This window comes from Cetorhinus maximus, chromosome 12, assembly GCF_964194155.1.
Source record: "Cetorhinus maximus chromosome 12, sCetMax3.hap1.1, whole genome shotgun sequence".
NCBI lineage: Eukaryota > Metazoa > Chordata > Chondrichthyes > Lamniformes > Cetorhinidae > Cetorhinus > Cetorhinus maximus.
In genome coordinates this window covers 26,606,016-26,623,520 of record NC_135890.1, presented here as the reverse complement: position 1 = coordinate 26,623,520, position 17,505 = coordinate 26,606,016, and the positions used below count along the sequence as shown (strand labels likewise).

Here is a 17,505-nt window from a genome sequence, read left to right as displayed (position 1 = left end):
ATCAGGTAGAGTTGCGAGAGGAAGTCAACAGACTAGAGCGAAGAATGGATGAGTCTGTTCACGTTCTGTCTGAAAGCGTGGCTCTGACCTGCAAGTGCCTCGAGGTCTTCATGGGAAGGGTGGCTGCTGCCTTGGAAACCTTGGTCCAGCAGATGCTGCCGGATTTGCGCTCAGACCTGCATTCCATTGCTATAGGCATTGGTAGGATCCATCAGTGGCTAGGCAAGAGTGGGGTGGGGCACCTTGATCTTCCTCCAGGAGCCCCTTCCCCTCAGGGAGTCAGGCAGGGAGGAGGACCAGCATCTGGAGACCCCAGGGTCATCCACCCAGATGTCTCCGAGAGTGTCCAGCCGATCCCAATCCCCTCTGCCTGTGACCCCATCACTTCCAGATGTACAAGCCGAGGAGGGTGCACCTGCCCCACAGCTGGATACCCAAAGTAGGCCGGGGCCTTCCAGGTCTCAGCCTTAAAGAGGATGTCTGCCAAAGTAATCAAAGACAACAGGGTGTAGCAGTCAGCAGGCTGCCTCCATCTCTGCTATGGATGTCAGGAATGCACCAAGACGAAGTGGTAGGGTTAGAAAAACTACAAAACTTTGACATCACTTCTTGGTCACGGATGTTCAATCACTGTATCATGCACCTTTGTAAATACATTTGCTGTTCATGAGAGTGGTCTCGTCATTTGAAAAGCGTCATGCATATCCATCTGTGTGCCCTCTTATTACGAGGATGACCTTAGCCCCCACTCCATGAACATCTCCCTCTGTGAGATTCAAATTCATGTGATGTGTAGCTGAGTCATGATAGTTACTTGACCCTTGTGTTATGTCAGGGGGAAGTGTCAAATTCTTTACTGGAAGTATTTGCAAAATGCATTAGTAACCTCTACTCCTTACAAGGCAACATGGAATTAGGTGTGCTCGATGCCTTGGAAGGTTAGCTATATTTGTTTCTCAAAATGAGATGGCTGTCTTCATCGGTAGTGCCAAAACACAAGACCTGCACCCATGATGGCCTCTCCAACAATGGGCGCATCTCAGTGTCCAGTAAAGTTTCGCATTAAGGTGGCGACGACTGCATCAAGTCCTTTGATGCAGCGTTTGCACTGTTGTGCCGACTTTCACTTTCCAGGGTGCATGAATACAGGGTTCACTGCTGGCTCACCTTTCCAAAGATTAGGGCCTGGTGAATCATGATGATTGAAGGTGCAAGTCCAAATGCTGAACTTGCTCTCGATGTCACAGGTTGTAAAGGCCTTTCAGTGCACTGGCATGGCACAAAGGGGCAGAATGAATGTGGCCGTTTCCCGTTGCCTGTTCCCTTGTCCTCCTGGAATCGTGTGGCTATCAGTGTGACATGGGCATGTCTTCCACGTTGTGCTTCTTCAGTGGCTCCTCATGTGGAAGCAGACTCTCATCTCCCTCTTCAGGTTCCTGCACTTCCTGTTCTTCATCATCCGAGGAACTCTCAGCCTCCTTCATGTCTCCCTCTGGCAAGGGATCCCCCTTTGAAGCACCAGGTTGTGAAGGGTGCAACAGATCACTATTATGCAGGTCACCTTCTATGGTCGGTACTGCAGAACCACACCTGAGTGATCCAAACATCAGAAGCGCATCTTCAGGATGCAATGGTTTGCTCAATGATGAATCATGTCGAGCTATATGCTGGGCTGTATCTCTCCTCTGAGGCACTTTGAGGATGACACATGGGTGTCATGAGCCATCATTTTAGTGGGTACTCCTTATCCCCAAGCAGCAGCCCTGTAATCACTGAGGCCCTTTGAATATGAGACAGCTGGAAATGACTCAAGACGTATGAGTCATGGGAACACCCAGGGTAGCTGACACAAACATGCATGATGTGTTTCTGATGATCGCACACCAGTTGAACGTTCAGGGAGTGGAACCTTTTCCTGTTAATGAACATCAGGGGCTGCTAGCGTGGAGCTCTCAAAGCCACAAGTGTGCAATCGATTGCACCCTATACTGTAGGGAATCCTGAGATAGCTGCAAACTCCAGAAATCTAGCAAGCCTGGCCATTCATCGAGTGTGAACGTCACATAATTATGAGTCTTACTGTAGAGGGCATCTGTCACCTCATTGATACATTTATGTGTTGAGGACTGTGAGATGCTACATAGGTGCCCTGTGGATCCCTGGAACGATATGCAGGCAAAAAAATTGAGCACGGCGGTGACCTTCAGGGGCATGGCAGGGGATGTCCTCCCAGTTCATGAGGTGTTAGATCCTCCTGCAGAATGTTGCAGATATGATCCCCCATATCTCTTGACAAGTGCAGACATGCACAGCATTGTCTTTTGCTCATCTCCAGATAGGAAGGTCTTCTTTGGTAGACCCTTCGTCATGCAAGTTGCCTCTGTGGGATGGGTCTAACCTCCTTATGCTCTGGGTCTTTCTGGGGATCATGGATCTCAGGCAAGGCTTCCTCTTGAGGCTGTGCTAGGCGCGTCGGGCCCTTCTCCTCCTCCTCAAGCTATCAAGAAGGTAGCATTGAGCACAGGCTCCATTATTCAATCCTCCTTTTTCCTGTGGATTGATAAGTGCAACAGATTAATGAATACTGGGCAAATATAGTAGACCTCCCACTTGCAAATAGTCACTGTCATGCCCTAGAGCTGTGTTTGCGCTATTAGCTTTTCGCTGATACAGCCTTGCAGCTGAGGCACAGATCTAGGTGACCAAGATGCCAACCATGATACTTGACATCTCTAACCACAGGGGTTGGAAGAGGTTTAGATGCATTCATGAAATATGCCACCTTACCAAAGGCACTTCTGCAACTCTTATCTGGTATGCTGATTAAGCTCAACTTGTACTTAGCAATGAATGGATGCCCTTTGGCATGTTATTCATGCCAAGTGGAGAAAGCACATTAGAGGCTTTCATTGATGATCCAGCAGATATGCAGCAGCTATGCTTCCTTAATGGGTTGCCTCCATTTTCCATTCTTACATCCCTCTCTGTTAATGCTAAATGGAACAACTGTATTGTGAAGCCAATGACTCCTGCAGACACTTGTTCATGTGTACTAAAAGACTATGGCTCCACTTGCACCTTCTCAAGGAAATCTTCCTCTTTTCCCTCGGCTCTGACTCTATTTCAATGTTGTGACTCTAAGCAGTTTGAGAGTGCCCCCTGGGAGGGCCCCTTAGTCCAGTGGTGGGCTCCTCCTCACACTACCTCAGATCCCTCCCGTGCAGATTCTTTTCCAGTTTTGATTTTAAAATGTGCAATAACTTCTGGGTTTCAAGATGGCGATGCTGCATTCTTTTTGAGACCAGCTTTGGTCTTCCCGCTGTCAGTGTTTTGGTCCCTCCAATTTTCCTGTAACCTCATGATGTGCAGGTAGACCTCCCTCCAGTTATTCTCCAGCCTCCCCCAGTAACCCTGCATCCTATTGTCATTGTGGTGCACATTCCAGCCCTTCCCACTGAACCTATCACTGCTGATGTCCCCATGCCCCATGTGGACCTCACCCCTCCCCATCTTGAGGCTGTGTGCATGGTCACATACAGAGGAGAATCCGCGCCCCCCCCACCCCCCACCACACCCCCCGCCCCCCCAGGAGAGCTTCGAATACCCTCCCTTTATTACCTTTTCCCCATTTACAGGCCGCAGAAGCCTCCCCTAACCATGGCCATCCCGTCTGCAGCCTAGTACCGAGCCAGACAACCCCATCGCCATTAACTGTAGGACAATGAACATGTCCTGCACACCAAGATGTGTCTTATCCCAATTGAGCACACAGCCACTGCCCTTCCCTGCAGCAGGACTACGACCTGCGTACTATGCATAGCCCTGTAGCACAACCTGCAAAGCTCCAGGACTGCCTTTAATTTTTTACTCTGACCTCTTGGCCCCAGACCAGGCACTATGACTGTCTTTCAATGAGCTCTCCCGTTCCTTCATGACACAGTCTCCCTTTCTCCCTCCATGAGTCTCTGTGCAACCCGTCCCTCATGTTCAGGCTTTTCCCCTCCCCCATGTCCATGAGTCTCTGTACAACCCATCCCTCTTGTGCCACCCTAACACAACATTGACCCCCTTCTATTCCAGAGTCTGCGTGCATCCTCTCCCATTAACACAGTTTGATTCCCATTTGCCCACTTGCCACGAAACCACTGCTAGCAGGGCCGGGAAAGTCCACCCTATATCTCTGCTTATTCTCTACTTCTGGATGTAGTCTCTGTGTCTTCTTCAGCCTGCCTGTACTGCACCATTGGAATCATCATCATCTACTCAGCTTGGGTGGCCCAGTGTCGTTTTATAAGTTTCAGTCTCCCCATAAGTTTTGGTTCAATCTCTGTTTCAGTCTTGTTTTCCTTAGAGACTGGAAGGATCAGATTCTTTTCTCAGTTTCCCTTTTCAGTTAGGGTCTGTCTCAAAAAATACAAGCTTTGAAACCACAGATTCGATCACAATCCAAAAATGCATTGGATCAATGGACTAATGTGATATGTCACAGGATCGGTCTATTAGTAATATGTTTCCCACCAGGGATCATAGAATGCAAGCATATAGTGTACTGAGAATCATAGAATTGTGCAATGGTTACAGCACAGAAAGAGGCCATTTGGGCCACAGTGTTTATGCCGGCTCTCTGCAAGAGGACCCACACACCTGCCTATTCCCCTGCAATTTTTTTTTCTGCCCAAATAATTATCCAATTCTATTTGGAAGGTTTCTACTCAATCTGCCTCCATCATACTCTCATGCCGCATTCCAGATCCTAACCGTTCGCTATAAAAAAAGCTTTTCCTTATGACTCTCTCTTTGTCGCCGTTGTTTCCTTTGCTTATCATCTTAAATTAGTGTCCTCTGGTTATCAATCCTTCTACCAATGGGAACAGTTTCTCCCTATCTACTGTGTTCAGGCCCCTCACAATTTTGAACACCTTTATCAAACCTTCAACCTTCACCAAAGTTATCGCTGGACCATCCTTATGAATGTATTCGGTACCCTCTCTTCACACCCTTTCTAAACTACGGTGCCCACAGTACTCCGGCTGAAGTTGGAAGCTGGTCTGTGGTGTGGCTGAAACCACTGAAGGTAGTGTCTTCCTGCTCACATTGCGCCTCCCCTCATCCCCACAATCTTCTGATTTACAAACTGAGTGTGAGCATGCATCTCTTTTTTTTAATTCATTCATGGGATGTGGGCATCACCGGCTGGGCCAACATTTTTTGAGAACTGAATGGCTTGCTAGGCCATTTCAGAGGGTATTTAAGAATCAACTACATTATTGTGGGTGGGTCTGAAGTCAGGCCTGGTAAGGATGGCAGATTTCCTTCCCTAAAGGACATTAGTGAATCAGATGGGTTTTTATGGCAATCAACAATGGTTTCATAGTCATCATCAGAATTTTAACTCCAGAATTTTCATTGAATTCAAATTTCACCATCTGCCATGGTGGGATTTGAACCCAGGGGTACCCTGGGTATCTGGAGTACTAGTCCAGTGATAATACCACTATGCCACCGCCTCCCTCTCACCCGTCCTGGCACTGCAAACTTACCCTTGTGTCTTTCTCCTTTTAGATATGCATGAAGTGCAACCTGGCCAGTGGCTGGAGCTAGAGATAACTGCAATATCTTGCAGTTTGCTGACCCTCTATAATCATTGAGAGTAAACTACGTTTTATTCTCTCTTTCTAAAGAGAAGTAGACCAAACAAGAATGCAGCTTCACTAGGATTACCCCTTTTCCCATGGTGCAGGGTGCCATTACATCGCTTTGTGGGTACTGAATGTCAGCTGTGCCCTATAGTGTAACTCCCTCAACGTTTAGCTGGGTTGTGACCACACACAGAAATCATGCAGGTCAATACCCAGTAACCTGGCAGCATGTGCCTTCATTCTGCGGCAGTCCACTACGCTGTATGCATTTGAGCCACTACAGCAAATCAAAGGTGGTTACTAGGTGGTAAGGGCAATTCTCTGACCATGATCGAAGACTGCAGTGTGCAACCCATTCATATGTGGGCAGCATGCATTTAATGAAAAGCGTGCTGCCACACAAGAGGTGATAAAGCAGACCAATGGGTAGCTGAAATAATGCTTCCATTGCCCAAACTGCTCTGGAAATGCACATTCCAGCCACAAAAGCCATATTCACAATCACTGACAACTAAAGCATAAAGCTTGACTCAGTTGGTAGCATGCTTGCTTGTATCACAAGGTTATGGGTTCAAGTCTCAGGACCTGAGTGCAAAAATCTAGGCTGGCACTTCATTGTAGTACTGAGGAAGGTGTTGCTTTTTGATTGAGGTGTTGAACTGTTGCCCCGTCTGCCCTCTCAGGTGGATGTAAAAGATCCCAAAGCACTATTTTGAAGAAGAGAAGGGAAATCATCCTCAATGTCCTGGCCAATAATTATCCCTCAATAAACATCACAAAAACTGATTACTTGGTCTTTATTACATTGCTGTTTTTGGAAGTTGGCTGCCGTGTTGCCTACATTTCAACAGTGACTACGCTTCAAAAGTATCCCTGTAAAGTGTTTGGCCTGTTGTTGTTCAAGGCGCTATATAAGTGCAAGTCTTTCAATTCTTTTTGAAAATGCATCAAACACTTGTAGAATTGAAGCAATAGCCAGAGAAGTCAATCAGCAACTAACTTGTAAGAATTTGACAATCCCTTTAAATAGCACTGGTGGGGTGATCCTTTTCTGCTGCTGCATGTGTGTTCAGTACTGCAAGGTTACAAGAGGGTGTTTGCTGGAGCTGAGCTTCAAAATGGCAGTGCTGGTGTCAAATCAGCATGACATCCTGATCTGCTTGGTCTGTGTACTTCTAATGCTGTTCATTGTTCATGTGTTAACGCTCTCAGCAATATGGTACTTCAGCGTGACTTGTCCCAGAAGTGTGTGCTTACAGTGTATAAACCATTTTGGACAACAAACGGCACCTGTCATGCCCAAACAATGCATTCTACCAATCGAATTTTGTGGTATATTTGTCTGCAACAGAAATGTAGAAATGTGTAGTATGCATGTTTAAAGCAGAAAAATAACAGTGACAAGTTGGTAAATCTAAAATGTTACACCATAGTGCATCATAACTGAGTTCATTTTCAATGTACATAGGCAGGCTTAGGAAATGTCAATACTGAAGTCTGACGGATATGATTTCACAACTGAACTGCCCACCTACAATACAGTATTAATATCCCTGTCAGCTTGAGCACCAAGTTCCCTATTAGTCAGTGCTGGGGTGCTGACACAGCACAGCATTATTTTATAATAGCTATAAAGCATTCTCACGTTTCACTGTTAGTGAAAGGTTTGCAGACATAATGAAGACAGCTGTTGCACTCTTTCTCCTGAATATTGGATTAATACTATGTATGGAGGTTCCTGTGGGATACAACAATACCAGCAGATTCAAGAATCCCACAGAAAGATATGCAAATGGAGCCTGTGCCATCAAGCTGAAGCCCACAGAATGCGATGAAGATGAAGTCTGTGGTTATCAGGTAAACCTTCCACCTCTCACCATTCAGCTACCCAAGCAGTCAAAACTCCTCAAAAAGACTGTCAAACAGCTAAAAAGTCTAACAGCAACAGTAAATAAGATGAAGAGTAGGTGGCTGGAAGAAAAACAGAAAAAGCCTATCCGTCATGATCAAGCTATTGGAAGTATAGAACATGGCAGAGGTGATGCCAACAGGATAACTGTTTTGGAGAAGAAAATTACCACACTAACAGGTTCATTACAGCGAGCCAGAAATCAAATCAAAGCGCTTCAGGGTCGTTTGGAAGAGATGAGTATTCTGAATATGGACACTGTTTTGCACTACATTAACAATGAGCTTTCAAATATTAATTACACTGTGAATACGTTGAACAACAAGTGTTATACGACTTGTGCCGCTGTAGGTCAACCAGGTAAGTTAATCAGTGTGTGAAAAATGGAATACAAACTTATAAATGATATATTTTTGTGCAATTAAAACAGGGGTAATGTTCCATCTTTATCAATTCCATTTACACATAATCAAAATTTCCAAGATTATTTAAACTTTTAAATTACCTGTTTCCTTCTAAATTGATGTAAACATGAAATTTTGCAATCATACTTTAACAGACAAATTAAACAATGCAGTACTTAGATTGAAAGAGTTTATCTGTGTTATAAGTTGGAAAGCTTTGTTACCTAATAAACTGTCAGCATTAAGACTTCACAACTTGAAACTTATTTCAGGTTAAAATCCCACTATGTTTTATGGTAATAGTAAAAAATATATAAAATGCAGTGATATGTATTTTGTAAAATATTTATAATTGCATTTTGTTATTTTTAAACTGTTATTATAAAGCTGTCCATAGATTAAAAAGTCTAATACGATGTATTTTCTAATCTTTATTCGCTTTCACACTTTAAATAAAGCTTGCTTGGCTGGTTGTTCTTTCTGAATAAACTGCACTCCTAATAAGCAGTAGGAAGTTTCTCACTAATCTTAAACAGTGGACTGGTGCAAAATTAAATATTTCAATAATGCATATATTGGCCTTAATTAAAAATTGCATCAATTTGATTAATTTTCATGCCAGTTGTATTGCAAACTCAGGCTTTTTTGTGGCTTTCATCAAGGCAAGTACAAATTAAAGTAAATATTTTGCACATAAAATTAGTATGTTACCTGTTTTTAACAATATAATTAAAAATAGACTTTCTGAAGAAGCGCTGGGGCAAGTTTTCTTACCAAATCTTTCTATTTAATTGTTTTGCTCCAATCCCTATTTTCATACATTATACTTTTGCAATGTTGTGATCTATGTCACTTTGTCAGTAGAGTGTAAAAGACTAGCTGACCTTAGGGCCTGATTTCAACTCAGGACAGGATTCCTGTAAACAAGGGTGGAGACCTGGGAGATTGCACTCCCAGACTTCAACTACATTGGTCCTGTCAACTCCCATCCAAAACTTCCAGGTAGCATTAGCACATTAGGCAGCAAGAGTAAAAAAAAATATGTAACAAAAGCACTTAAAAAAAAACAAATGACCAAAAAGGACAGGGCATGCATACTGCTTTTGCTGAAATTATCTATTAACTAGTGGTTACTGTAATGTTCAAACTTTTACTGTGAAGCATAATCATGCACACTCTCTCTTTACAAATGAAATGCTTCCTTTTTTGGATTAACTGTGAAATGGAACTATTAATATTAAAAGAATATCTTGAGGTACAGAAATACCAAATTGCATCCATCACATCCTGTTTATATATAATTGTAGAAACTGCCTTTATTGGTTTCCCCCACATGCAGGAGTCCAATTATACTCATATTAAAGAGCCATCATTATCTTTAAAATGGTTAGCAAATTTTTGTTTTGTTTGCAATCATAAAAAAATTCTGCATTATCATATTGTAAGTGCATAACTTGTTTGTCTCCCTCCTCAGCCAAATAATGTTTGTCAAACATGTTTTCATGAATACTGTGCTTTAAAACCACAGAAAAGGGGAAGTAGTTAAGCAACACAGCATGTACTGTACAAATGAATAGCACAGTATTAATTGTTAGTAAAAAAAAACTGAAAAATATGCAATTTGACCCTGTGTAATTCATCCTTGTTTGCTTTCCAAATCATTTCAATTATTTGGAAAGTAGAATTCCTACAATTTAAAACACAGCTAAAACATGGCTCACTGTCAATTAGGACTCTCCTTAAGAATTTTCTAAGATCTGACTGAGATCTACTTGTTTGAAAAGCATTTGTAATAAAATATTTCTATTTTCTAGCTGCATTGTATTTAATATTGTGAAAGATTAACAGTAATACATACCTATTAATAGTTAAACCGTTCAAGCTGTTATGAATGAATTCATCTTTTGATACAAAGGGTGAAGTTAATGACCTAGTTCTATGCTTCCTTTCAGTGATACAATGGGTGCCTCAGGATTGCTCAGATTATTACAAAGTAGGACATCGGAAAAGTGGCATCTATGAAATTCCCAAAGGTGCTAATAAAAGTTTTTCAGTTTATTGTGATATGAAAACTCTGAACGGTGGCTGGACAGTACTACAGTCTCGCAAAGATGGCAGTGTCAATTTTAATCGCACCTGGGTAGATTACAAAAACGGTTTTGGGAACCTATCAACAGAATTTTGGCTGGGAAATGACAAAATACATCTTTTGACAAAATCCAAGGACATGGTCTTGAGAATTGAATTTGAAGACTGGCAGGGCATCCAGGAATATGCCTCATACGATCAATTCTTCGTTGCAGATGAAGATCACTACTATCAACTGACTGTTAATGGTTACTCTGGCACAGCTGGTGATGCACTGCATAACGTCAAGAATTACAACCATGATCAAAAATACTTCACCACCAAAGACAAAGATAATGATAATTACCTTTTGGGTAACTGTGGGGCCTATTATAGCTCTGGCTGGTGGTTTGATTCTTGCATGTCTGCCAATCTCAATGGCAAATATTACAAAAAGCTCTACAAAGGCATACGAAATGGTATTTATTGGGGCACTTGGCACAGTGTAGCAAAAGAAATTCTGAATGGCTACCGCCATGCTTTTAAGTCAGTAAGCATGCTCATCAGGCCTAAAGCATTTACGTCATAGGTATGTGGCAACAATAAGAATTTGCAAAAGAATGTAAAAATGCTACTGGAGAGCTTTCTCTATGCAACTGTGTTTAAGAGTTTTATTTTAAAACATAATCTATATCACCCAGCTCTAATTCTTTATCATTTTCCACAAACCCATGACTACTTCTATGATGGGTCATTGGTGGGTCAAAGCTTCCCCCAGACAAATACTGGGAAGATTGAAGCCATCATTTCATACCTCACTATAAACTTCATTCCTTTGCCACCAGCTCCAATCGTATCCCCAACTACTGACTCAGGATGAACCAGATTGTGCAGAACCTTTGTGTCTTGCTTGATGCAGCGCTAAGTTTCAAACCCTTTGGTCAGAATTTTGCGCTTGTCGGGCGGGCGCATGCCCAACCCGAATGAGTATAAAATGATGCACAATGATGTCAGGCGAGCGTCCCGACGTCATTGCGCACTCGCATAATATTTCAGTCAGCGGGCATGCGTGGGAGTCGGCAGCACGCCTGCCCACAATTAAAAGACCTATTAAGGCCACTAAAGTAATAATTGAATTAAATTTTTCGCTGTCCATCGAACCTTACAGTTAGCAGGCAGGTGAAAAGGTCAAGCGGCCTTTGGATTTTTTGGAAACCTCATCTACGGGTGGGCATGCATGTGCAAAAGTTCCTCACTCGCCCTCCTCCTCCCACCCCCACACAGGCAGCGCTAAGCGCTGCAGCATGCGTTTCATGCTAGGCGGGCCTTAATTGGCCCGCCAGTGTGAAATCGCGGTCGGGCCCCGATCGCGAGCAGCAGTCGGCTTCCCAATCACGCCCGCTCGCCCCCGCCGAGCCTGCCCAATGAGGGCAAAATTCTGGCCCTTATCTGAAAAAAGTTCATTGACCTGAAACATTAACTCTGCTTCTCTCTCCACAGATTCTGCCTGACCTGCTGAGTAGTCCCAGTATTTTCTGTTTTTATTTCCGATTTCCAGTGTCTGCAGTATTTTGCTTTTAGCTTCAAACCCCACATCCTCTTCATCACTGATTCTGCTTATTCTTACCTCTGCCCTTATCTCCTGACTCTATTGTCACCAAAAACTTCTTGCATACTTTTGTCATCTCTTAAGTTCAGTTCTTCAATGACTCCTGGCTGATTTCCCATCCTCCAATTTACAATAACTACAACTTGTCAAAATGCCAGCCATTCGTATTCTGTTTCACGCTAAATCCGAATCACCTATCATCCTGTCCTTGTTGATCTACATTAGTTCCCTCTCCTCCAATGTATTAAATTTTAAATCCTGGCATTCATCTTCAGATCCCTCCAAGGCCTTGCTCTGTCCTGTCTTTAACTTAAAGGCTCTCCAACACCTTTCAGTCCTCTGACTGGCCCTCCTGTACATTCCTCTGTCACTCTTCCCTAACATTGATTGCAGTTTCTTCAGCTGTCCCTGCTGTATTCTTTGAAACTTACTTCCTGAACCCCACCGTCTCTCCATGTCTCTCGTCTTTTAAAAACTTCTGAAAGCCACATCTTTTCAACCAACCTTTTAGTCACCTGTCTATGGCTCAACATCTGTTCTTTACTTTTAAAAACATCTTGAAACATTAAGTGAGGTATCTATGCAAGTTCTTGTAAACAGAGAGGAGAATATGTAAAAGGAATATATGTATATGTGGGTGTAAAGTTTTTCTACTGGTTATTAATTAGTGTAGTTGAGATGCACCAGGTATTGGCGGTATGCCAAACATTGAAATGGGGCCCAAGGTCCAATTTTAGGCATGCCTTGGGCCATGCAGTTGGGTCATAAACTGCCTTTGCAGTTCTGAATTTAAGCCCATAAAACGGTCCAAATTAATTTATACCCCTTCATCGTTTAAGGAGCTGAATGGAAACAACTAGAAAATAAATATTTTTTATTCCTTTTTGAAGATTTTCACGTAATTCTTAAATTGGCTTTTCAATTAAAAATAATTCTGTAAGAAATTTAGCAAAAGTTAGCTTCAGGGGGTATACTGATTAATCATTTCATAATTTCAAAAGCATTCTTATTATAGCCGAAAATAGGAATTTAATTAACTGTGCTATATTTTAAATATTAAAATTGATTCTTTTAGCTTTAATTATATTTTTCTATTAGCTACACCTAATATTGTATGTAATTGGAATGCTCATCCAATTTCAAATGTATTATTTTGCACAAATTACTCATCAGTTTAATGGTAAGGCCAGAGAGTGGTAATATTGTAAGTCTGCCTAATTATTAGAGGAGTGCCATTGAAAAAAATCTAAATAACTGCACTGTACAACACTGTTTTGAAAGATATATAAAAAATGAATTTGCATATTAACTATTCTCATTATGATGCATTTACCATAAGCATTATTACAAACTATGTAAACTGTTCAAAATAAGTATTTCTATAATAAAGCAAACAACATACAGATAATGGTGTATGGTTTATTTAATTTACATAGATGTAATTCAAGAACAGTGAGTTCTCCCGATATCCAAGCTAAATTCCTCCCTCAACCAATGCCATCAAAATAAATTAACTGGTCTTTTGGCTCATGATGTGTGCAAAATGACTGTTGTATTTCTTTATGTAAGTCTTTACACTGAAACATTGAAAATGAATGTATTTAAATTACAGAATTGTAGATGCAAAAGTAAGTAGATTTGTGAAGGGGTAGGGAGATATACAAGTGAAGGATAAAGTTAAATGGTTGAAGATGATCTTACAATGATTAAGACCACTGGAGTGGAAAAGCTGCAAGAGAAAACAAGGTCAAGGAGATGATTACATGGCAATTTCCAGCAACGTTTTCCTCATCTGCAATAAATTGGAATTCTGCCCCCAACAAAACCCTTCTTCCCTCCCCCACCTACCATAGATAAATATATGCGCTCACTAATGTCACAGAAACACAGAGTGCAGAAGAGGCCCTTCGGCCCATCGAGTCTGCACCGACACGCAAGAAACACCTGACCTACCTACCTAATCCCATTTACCAGCACTTGGCCCATAGCCTTGAATGTTATGACGTGCCAAGTGCTCATTCAGGTACTTTTTAAAGGATGTGAGGCTACCCGCTTCCACCACCCTCCCAGGCAGTGCATTCTAGACCGTCACCACCCTCTGGGTAAAAAAGTTTTTCCTCACATTCCCCCTAAACTTCACCTTGAACTTGTGTCCCCTGGTGACTGACCCTTCAAATAAGAGGGAACAGCTGTTCCCTATCCACCCTGTCCATGCACCTCATAATCTTGTACACCTCGATCAGGTCACCCTGCTTCTACTCCAACGAAAACAACCCAAGTCTATCCAACCTCTTTTCATAACTTAAATGTTTCATCCCAGGAAACATCCTGGTGAATCTCCTCTGCACCCCCTCCAGTGCAATCACATCCTTCCTAGAATGAGGTGACCAGAACTGCACACAGTACTCCAGCTGTGGCCTCACCAATATCACTAACTCTCAGAGTAAACTGGCCATAACAGGAGATATGGCAAGGTCTTCCCTCCTCCCTCCCTCCAGCAAAAGTGAAAATCTGGAATTGGCAGAGGGACTGGCATTGACACTGTAGGTTTCCCGAATTCCCCTGGTCCACTTGCCTTTGATTTTCTTTGGCGGAGCCTGTCAAGAGTTACAAAACTTGATGTTCAACACCTTCTGCTCCAGCATTTGTTTTTAAATCCATTTCCTTTGGAAAATGTTGGCTGCTCAATGTTGGTTTTCTTAAACATCACTGCCCTGCCATGACCTATGAGGTTGTTTATTGATCCTGTTCCCATGAACTGAAAATGCTTGTTGATTATCTCCCACTGAGTTTGCTTTTTGAAACTGTTAAGATGGTATACTGGCATCATCCTCTCTTCACAGCCACGATCGTTTTCCAGCTTCACCTATCATTTTCAATTCCCATCCCTGTACCCCTCCTCTGCTTGTCCTCCATTTGTCCTCTCCTACCATTCCCATCTCCTGAATCTCTTTCTCATTCCCCGCCTTCCCCTTATCCACGGTCAATAAGAATAAATGGGAATAAAAGTCAGGAGATGATGTGAGACAGGCTGCTGATTTGCTATCAAGTCTTACACTATTGCATAAAGTCAAAATGACTCCTAGGGAGTACAAGCTAAGTGCGGTATTCAGTTCAAACAAAATTATCTCCCTTACATGAAAGGCCACAGAATATCAATGTGTAAATATAGAAGGGAACTTACTTCATCCAGGCACTGAAAAGCAGGACTTGTAGTCACATCTGCAAGTTCCTTCTCTTGAAGGACCACTGGTGGGGCTACAGCTGTGATGGTTTCTTCCTCATCTTCATCAATTTCATCTTCAGGTGCATTAGGAGGGGGGTTTTCCTCTCCACTCATTTCTCCTGGAGTATGAATATTAAAATTGTATTATATGAAATATGGAAATATACATAGAAAGGGAAATCTAGCAGAGTGTATAATGGGTTACTGATCGTGGAGGGTGTGGTCAGCAGCAAGGGTAGGGAGTTGTCTCAATGCCCGTCACCCCCCCCACCCAATTCTCGATGCCAGGTTCCTCAATCAGGCACTAAACAAGGGATCCCCCACCCCCTCCCCAGAAGCCCATAAACAACCCCAACAGAGTTTGCTTTTCGGGCTTTCCGCATGGCAAGTCCCATGCCTGTTGATGGGTTAATACCAGTAGCAGCAGAATGAGGCTCTTAAGTGGGCCACTTAAGGGCTTCAATTAGTGGCAGGGCAAGAAGGCCATCCATGAGCCTTCCTGAGGCAGAGGTGGGAAAGCAGCAGGGTCCCCATCTGCCACTCCCTCGCCAATTAAATGTGCCCCCAAACCACCAAACTGGCCACGGGGGAGAACATTAAATTCCGGTCATCGTCTTTGATCCCATTTGACGCTTTGAAATTGCATTGCATAATCAGAGTTTGATATTGTTCTACCATACGGATGACAGAATAAGAAGCATGTGAATTACTTACCTGATTCAGCCAATCTGAAAAGATATTAAAATGATTCAAACTAACAGACCTATAATTCAATGGGCAGGTGGGATGGGAGCACCTGGGGGACCCCAGACTGGGGCTGCTGGGGAGGATGGGAGGCTCACCCGATCTCAAAAGGGAGCCAGCAATGGAGGCCTCCCCCCACTATCCCTGCCACTGCCCGAGGCTCGAACAGAGTACCCTACTGGGCTTACCCATCATCCCTGAACTCCTCCTGCTAGCCTCGAGATTGAGGCTGGGGTTGGAAGCGGCCTTTAGTGGTGCTAGAGGTTCTGCTGTAGGATCTGACGGTTGGAGTGAAATGCTGTTTTCAGAAGGGAGTAAGAAACCAGTCTCTCAAACGAAGTAGGTGTGCATGAAAGTTGCCAAGGAGGTCAGAAGTAGGCACATGGTCCTTCGAAGCTGGATAGAGTGCCCGAAAGGGTCCAATAATCTCATCAGTCATCAGAGCAGGAAAAGTGAATAGCATGCCACTTTCAAGTACCAACCCTCACACTGACATCCCCAGCATTTCTCCTGTGCAGCATTCCTCAGACCAACACACCTTGCAGCTCCACTCATTCCTTTTTCTCCAGGCACCTCCTCACATCCCCATCTGAACGGTGAATATTGACACTGATTTGATTGACATCTTGTACCCACCCTCCATAATTGTTATTAGTGCCTGTTCTCCACACAATCTATTTTTCGCACTCATAACACTGTTTTCTTTCCTTGTAGGAAAAGAGAGCACACAATTCCAGGGAAAAACAGAGCCGCAGGTGGGCCTTCAGTGATAGTCACCTTGACAACCACTGGCAATGCATGTCCACTGAGTTCAGTTAAGGACGTCTTGCTTCAGGAAGCTGCAGATGCTGGCAATGACCTGCCATGATAGTCTGAGTCTCATGAAGCATGGGTCTCAGAGAGATCGAGAAATCCTTTGCCTGTAGAACCTGGTTGGGAGTATCAGCTCCTTCAAGCTGGATCTTTGTGTTCATTCCCTTTGTCTTGTGTAGAGTTGTGTAGCTGAGGAGAAAGCAGCTGGTGTGCTGCTGAGGCAGTTGGTGCTGCTCCTCATTCTTCATCAAAGGAGAGCTGCATAAGCTGCTCCTATACTTCAGCAAAAGGCTGAGAATGGGGAAGATCAGATCAAGTTGAGTGAAGTCCAAGGTAGGTGTAATGACTTTAAGAAAGTTGGAAGCCAGCTCTGAAGGAGTGAAATCTGGTTCTCTAAACAAGTGCTGTGAGCACAAGCCTTTCACATGGAAAGCTTAGTAACTATGCAATTTCATTCTTTCAAGGCTTTCCAGCCTGTCAGTTTCAATGAACAATGGGTCTCCACTGTGCTCTCACCTTGCTGACTCTCATGGCGGTCAAAGAGAGTGTTACAAGGACACTCTACGCACTTCACTTTGGAGTTTTGATATTGACTTCGAGTCCTGGGAGAAGCTTGCCCAGGATCGCTGCACCTGGTACAACCAAGTAAAATATGGTGTAGCCTCCTTCAAAAGCAAACACATATCAGATGCAGAGAGAAAACACAAGGAGAGGAAAAGTCCTGAACCAGCAACTTGTCCAAAACTAAATCATTTGCAGTATCTTGTTCTATTTGCAGCAGGACCTTTCAGTCATCTGAGAGGGGCAGGGGCCAGTTAGTTGTCTGGTGACTGCTGCCCGGTGGCCAACTGGGGTGATGTGGGAATGGGGTGAGGCAGTGTCTGTCCTCCAGGCAGGCTCAGAGGCTCTCCCTGCCTGCCTGCTTGGGTGCAGGGGTGCAACAGCAGCAATAGGCCGCCATGAACAGAGTTTCTCCCCCCACAACAGTGGTGGCTCAGTTGCAAAGACCATTTTTAATTTAAAGTTTGAAAATATTGGAGAGGGTGCCTCCATTTTGAAGTGCCCTCTCCCTCTCTTACCACCATGGCATCCTG

At 43.4% G+C, this 17,505-nt stretch overlaps 2 protein-coding genes across 3 annotated transcripts in view; one reads left to right on the top strand and one right to left on the bottom strand.

The window, feature by feature from the left end:
• The window catches only part of ccdc146 (coiled-coil domain containing 146), a 151,333-nt gene that overhangs the window by 121,733 nt on the left and 12,095 nt on the right, over positions 1 to 17,505 (bottom strand). Inside the window, exon 2 of one of the 2 annotated variants that reach the window (XM_078553226.1) lies at positions 14,813 to 14,973. In XM_078553226.1, coding sequence (XP_078409352.1) covers positions 14,813 to 14,968 — 156 coding nt within the window. In that variant the 5' untranslated portion in view covers positions 14,969 to 14,973. Of the gene's footprint in view, positions 1 to 14,812; positions 14,974 to 17,505 lie in introns of those variants that run through there. The other variant, XM_078553227.1, reaches the window with a different exon arrangement.
• Positions 7,178 to 13,036, top strand: fgl2a (fibrinogen-like 2a). The gene is made up of 2 exons (XM_078553217.1): positions 7,178 to 7,908; positions 9,905 to 13,036. The coding sequence occupies exons 1-2, from the start codon at positions 7,317 to 7,319 to the stop codon at positions 10,606 to 10,608; spliced, it is 1,296 nt and encodes a 431-aa protein (XP_078409343.1). The 5' UTR covers positions 7,178 to 7,316; the 3' UTR covers positions 10,609 to 13,036.